Source organism: Pipistrellus hanaki (genome assembly GCF_964339955.1).
Source record: "Pipistrellus hanaki genome assembly, chromosome: 11".
Classification (NCBI taxonomy): domain Eukaryota; kingdom Metazoa; phylum Chordata; class Mammalia; order Chiroptera; family Vespertilionidae; genus Pipistrellus; species Pipistrellus hanaki.
In genome coordinates, this window is record NC_140513.1 from 25,835,929 (window position 1) to 25,842,052 (window position 6,124).

The window sequence follows — 6,124 nt, forward strand, 5'->3', positions numbered from 1 at the left end:
GGTGCTGGAGCCCCGCCTCCGGAGGAGGTGCAGGCAGGGAGTGGGCTTTGCTCCGTGCCCGGGCCTGTGCCAGGCGCTCACGGTTCAGATGGTCTCCAATCCTAAGAGAGGCGTTTCTTTGCCTCCTTCCCTTCCTTCTGGTTTTACCGAGCACCCGCCTGTGCCAGGCGCAGGGTTACAAAGACAAAGCCAGCATCCCCAAGACCTCACCGCCCCGTGAGAGCACCAACGAGAACATGGCTGTGACCGCGGTGGGCGCGGGGTGCAGGGGCAGCCCCGAGGGACTCGGGGAAGATCCTCCAGGGGAGTGAAAGCCGGCTGGGACCGGAAGGCCGAGGAAGGGCAATCCAGACAGAGAGAACTGCATGTGCGAAGGCAGGGAGGCAGGAGAGAGCCTGCCTGGCCGGGAACGGTGGGAGGGCGAGGGAGCCCGGGTCCAGGAAATCTGCCCGGTGAGGTTGGGGTCCCAGAACCCACTCTCCGGACCCTCTGCCTTCTTGGCCGGCTTTGCTCCCGCTGCGGGGCGGGCCCCGGCCCAGCTGCACACACGGATGCTCTGACATCAGAGAGAAGGAATGAGGGTTGTGAAAAGTGTCTCTGAACGAGCGGCATGAAGACGGAGGCCTCAGGGACAAGAGAATGCTGGTCTTCAGAACCAAACTGTCGACCCTGAGCCCCGTGTGGGAGGTCTCCTGGGAGCATCCGGGCCCGTCACACATTCCAGGACCGAGGGGCAGCCACAGCTGCAGCCGCAGCTGCCAGAACAGCCTGGCCCCCGCCCCGTGTGCGGGGAGAGCGGGGGCCGGAGGGCTTCCTCTGGGGCCTGAGTGAGCTCACCCTCCCCGAGCGCTGACCTCATCCATCCCAGGCTGCTTGGCGGAGGGCCCAGCTCTCCCCCATGATAGGCCCTGGGTCGCCTGGCAGATTGGGGGTGGGGAGTGGAGGAGCGGAGCGGGGGATGTGTTTCAGGCCTAGCCCAGCTCCCCAGAAATCAGGGGATGCATAGGGAGCTATGAAATGTCAGGGGGCTTTAAGAAAAAAAGATGGGGGGAGGGGGCGTCACGGGGGTGGTAGGGGTGGGGAGGAGAACACTGTTTTGTTAAGGTAGAAAAATGCAAGGAAGTCGAGCTTTTTTTTCTCCATTTGTTCTCTGGCAATCCCACCCGAGAACTTCAGGGGTCATGCCGATGACATCATGTCTTGTAACAAAGAACGCTCAGTCATTCCGTGACATGGAACCCCTGCCTGCACCATGTTTCTGATGGGAGCTGCTTTACTATCTGTGTGTGGAAAGCCGTGTTTTATTGTCACATTTAAATGAGGGCTTAATAGTCTTCAATATCTGCCACCAGTGGATTCCAAGGCGTGAAGATCACAGGAAGTGAACTTCGCTTCTCCGCAGCACAGACATTTGGAGTACAAAAAAGTCCGGGGGTGGAGAGGACACGTAAGAAAGGTACGAAAGAAGTTTGCTTTAAAAAATAACCCCCCAAAAGTGTAAAACTTGATTTCCCCCCAAAGTACAAATAACTGTGATCTAACCATCGGAGTAAAGGCTTCCTTGGCTCAATCCTTGGATAGGAATTAGTTCGTGCACAACTGTCTATCCCAGGGCGTGTGTGTGCAAGAGACACGCACAAACACGCATCACACACACACACACACACACACACACACACACATACACGCACGCACGCACGCACTCACGCACACCCCCCCGCAGGGACAGACACACAGCTGAGGTTTGGATGTCCTAGGCACTTCAGATCCCTGTTCTTAAGTCTGCCGCCTGCCCGTTGCGTGTGGCTCGTTACTTCTTGGGAGGCAGGACGTTTTCCTCAAAGAAGCCCTGGTTGACGACGTTCCCCGCCGGGAAGTACCGAGCCACCACGAAGGAGGACCCGTCGCTGGCAGAGGCCTTCCCCACGCCCATCTTCTTCGTGTTCTTCCACACCATGGCCGTGAAATGCCCTGCGGGGAGCGGACAGGGGGAGAGGGACACAGGTCAGTTAGAAGCGTCTGGAGCAGGACATTGCAAGAGATTCTTCGGCTCCCGCACCATCTCGCCAGGCTCAGGGAAGCCTGATTTTCACGGACGCCAATCAGAGACACGAGACACGAAACAGACCGACTGCCTGATTTCCTACAGCATCAGGTCCTCTCTGCCCGCCTCACCACGTACTGACCCCCAAAGGTGTCTTGGCCTCCCAGAGATGGTGACAAACCCATTACCCCAACCGTTAGGATACCACCCCACCTCGAACCTGTCCTCAACCCTCCCCCGAACGGCACTCCTCAAAGTCATCAACCATCTCCGCATTCCTCTCCAGGGGTCCCTTCTTGTCTTCATCTTCCTCCGAGTCTCAGGAACCCATTAAACAGTAACTCCCATGAGGGTGACTCCTCTCCTTTTCAAAACACTCCCCTCGGGGGTTCCGTGATGCCACCTCTTGCCAATACCCCCTCTCACTGCCTCTTCCTTCTCCTCTTGGTCTCGCTTTAAAAGCTGGAGGGCTTGCACTTCCCTAGACTCAAACCTGGGCTTGCTGTTCTTGCTGCACGTCTTAGGCAATTCCATCTCTCCCTGGCTCCCAGATTTGTTTCTCCAGCCCAAACCTCTCCTCCGTGCTCCAAACACAACCACTTACTGGACATTTCCACTTGGATGACTCACAGACATCTCAAGTTTGACCTCACTCTTGATTTCGGTCCGCCCAGAGTTGCCCTTCTCCCTGCCCTCCCGTTTCCTTTCACGACAATGCTATGCACACAATCCTGGGGATAGGTCTGCGTTCCTCACCCTCCTTCCTTTCCCCACAACAACCCGATCCTGACAAACCTCACTGTGAAAGACATCTCCAGTCCATCCACTCCCTATCCACAAAATGTGGTCCCTCTCCACAAACTTCTCTCACTTGGACCATTGCAATAGTCCCCTGGCTGGCTCCCCAGCTTCCACCTCTGTCTTCTCCGATTCACTTGTTGCTTAAGTAGCCAGAGGGATCCTGTTGTGACTAAGTCGGATCTGTTCCTCCCCTGCCTAACAGTCCTCTGAGTGCTTCCAATTGCTCCTAGAATGAGAGAGAGTGCTTTGGATCAGCGGCCTCTCTGCCACTCCTTGAACCCCCAGGTTACTTTCCCCCCACGGAGCCCTGGGACACACATTGGTGTGGAATACGCTTCTGACGACTAATGTTTCCTTGTCCCGTAGGCCTCCGTCTTTTTCTTTTTTAAAAAAATATATTTTATTGATTTTTTTTACAGAGAGGAAGAGAGAGAGAGACAGAGCGTTAGAAATATCAATGAGAGAGAAACATCGACCAGCTGCTTCCTGCACACCCCCTACTGGAGATGTGCCCGCAACCAAGGTACATGCCCTTGACCGGAATCGAACCTGGGACCTTTCAGTCCGCAGGCCGACGCTCTGTCCACTGAGCCAAACCGGTTTCGGCTAGGACTCAGTCTTAATGACACTGGTTCAGAGAAACCTTTCATAGCCACTGTCATTTCCTGAACATCTCCCTCCCAGTCTTAACACACCTGTGTTTTCCCTTCCTAACATTCTTACCATTTGCAATGTTAGATTTGATTACTGGCTTATTGCTTGGCTTCCTCATGAGGCTAGAGGGCCCCACATGGATAGGCACCAAATTGTTTTATTCATCAAAGTATCCCCAGGACCCTGGCACAGCCTGCACACGCCACTTTTACTGAGTGAGTGAATGGAGTGAGTGAGGGAATGAATGAATGAATGAATGAATGGCATGGGAAAGAATCCTCCTGGACTCAGGCTCTGCTTTCACCAGAGGGCAGGCCTGCTATGAACTCTTTGAGACCTTAACAAGGTAGAGCCTCCTTCAATTCCCTCTGTTCTCAGTCACCAGACCAGATCTTTCTCAAGGACTGCATAGTGAATGGGGGGGGGGGGGGGGGTTAAAGAGAGAGACACCAAATGTCCATCAATAAATGAATAGATAAATAAAATGTTGCATATACATACAATGGAATATTATTCAGCCTTAAAAAGGAATGAAATTCTAACGTGTGTTACAACCTGGATGAACTTGAGGACATGATGCTAAGTGAAATAAGCCATACAAAAGAACATATACTGAAGGATTCCCTTATATAAGGTTCCTAGAATAGTCAAATTCATAAAGACAGAAAACAGAATGATTGAAATGATAGCCGAAACCGGTTTGGCTCAGTGGATAGAGCGTCGGCCTGCGGACTGAGAGGTCCCAGGTTTGATTCCGGTCAAGGGCATGTACGTTGGTTGTGGGCACATCCCCAGTAGGGGGTGTGCAGGAGGCAGCTGATCAATGTTTCTTTCTCATCGATGTTTCTAACTCTCTCTCTTCCTCTCTGTAAAAAATCAATAAAACATATTTTAAAAACAAATAAATAAATAAAATTAGGTATACTAGTAGTTTATTTATTTGTCTACATACAACAACAACAAAAAAGATTTCCTTTCTGAAAATAACCAAACATAAACACCAATCAATAGCATTGATGTGATTTGGTCCACACAGGAATGAAAGAAAGCAGACCTTAAGGACCACTATGCATCTTTTCTGCTAATCCCTCCACTTGTACTAACCGTCACCCAACAAAACTCCGATTTCCACCTCAGAGCAGAGAGGCACGTCTGGCCGAGTCACCCTGGTCCTGAGGGCTGTGAGCCGCAGCTCCAGGCTCTTGGCAGCTCTGCCAGGAGCCACCGCTTCTGCGGGCTGTCTCTCCCTCCAGGCCCAGGTCCTTCCCCGCCCCGGCCTTTTCTCTCCACAGACCACACGCTGTGGCCACAGACCCACCCGCGCCCTGTCACCCAGGAAAGGAAGAGAGAGCTGCTGTTTACCCACTGGTTGCCAAGAATCTGATTACAGACACAACAGGAGCCTCGGCAGCCTGAATGCCTGTGGCAGCCTTTTGCAAACAGATGAGACTAAGTTATCTTCTCTCTGGCCTGTGGCAGCCTTCTGCCAACAGATGAGACTAAGTTATCTTCTGGCGGGGAGGTTTCTGTCCACACGGAGATAACGGAGGATGGTATTCAGAGACCAATTAAAGGACACGACTTCCTTAGCAACCATCAGATACACACTGGTTTCTAACCCTAAACAACCAACAGCTAGCTGTTTCTCTCTCTCAGTGGAGCACATCCTCCTTCCTGCTCTGGCCCAGGGTCCCGGTCAGCACCCTTGGAAAACACACGGAGTGACGGTGCGGCTCGGCGAGGGGGTCGTGTGCAACGGTGAGGAAGGAGGAAGCTCTTTCTTTCTGTGTCGACAGGGAGCCATCTCTGCCGACCTGCTGTGTGAAGAAAGGCGGTGCAAACCGGATCACGTATCCGAGCACAGCAAAAGAAGAAACACAGCCGCACATCCACACAAAGGCCGGCATACGCTCCGAGCAGCTCCGGGCGATGCCCAGGAGCCTGGCACACGGGTTGGCCAGGGATGGCCGGAGGGCTCTCCCCTCAGACGGCTCACACACCTGCCATGTGGAAGCATCACCAGCTCAGGACACACAAACAGACACAGCTGCTCGTGAAAACAGAATGTAACCAAGGAACTGCAAGAAGCCATTTCCCTCCGCTCAGCCCTTGGCTTAGAGCTGTGTTCTTTCTTCTTCTTCTTCCTTTTTTTACTGTTTTAAGTATTACTAATAGGAGTACATATGTCTCCTTTCTTTGTGTTCTTTACCATAAGATGCTGACAGGGGTGGGGTGGCTGGGGAGAGATGATAGAATTTCAGAGGCCCTTTCACCTGCACTGTGAACCTAGGCCAGGGGATCCCAGAGCAATGGCGGCTCTGGGGGTGGGAGACGGGCCCGCAGAGCGTTAAGGGGCTTGCTAGCCCTGACGATAACTCCCCACCAAACCTGTGCTCCTGCCGTAGGTCAGGCTCCGTCTATCCCCAGGCACTGCCCGCGGACACCTGGGATGACACAGGGACTGGTTCTGCCGGGCTTTCCTCTTTAGGGGGGAGTATGGAGCTACGGGTGGGACGGGTGGTCAGTGGTCACAGAGCCGAGTCCCGTTCCTGGCTCATCTTCTGTGTTCCCTATCGATTCGAAAAGAGCTTCCGCCGAGACCCGTTTGGCTCAGTGGTACAGCGT

At 53.4% G+C, this 6,124-nt stretch overlaps 1 protein-coding gene across 2 annotated transcripts in view; it reads right to left on the reverse strand.

Annotated features, from left to right (window-relative positions):
• Positions 1-1,272: 1,272 nt before the first annotated feature.
• The window catches only part of GLIPR2 (GLI pathogenesis related 2), a 19,166-nt gene continuing 14,314 nt past the window's right edge, over positions 1,273-6,124 (reverse strand). For both annotated transcript variants that reach the window (XM_084898900.1, XM_084898901.1), the window contains exon 5: positions 1,273-1,971. In XM_084898900.1, the coding sequence (XP_084755026.1) occupies positions 1,811-1,971 (161 nt within the window). In that variant the 3' untranslated portion in view covers positions 1,273-1,810. The remainder of the gene's footprint in view (positions 1,972-6,124) is intronic.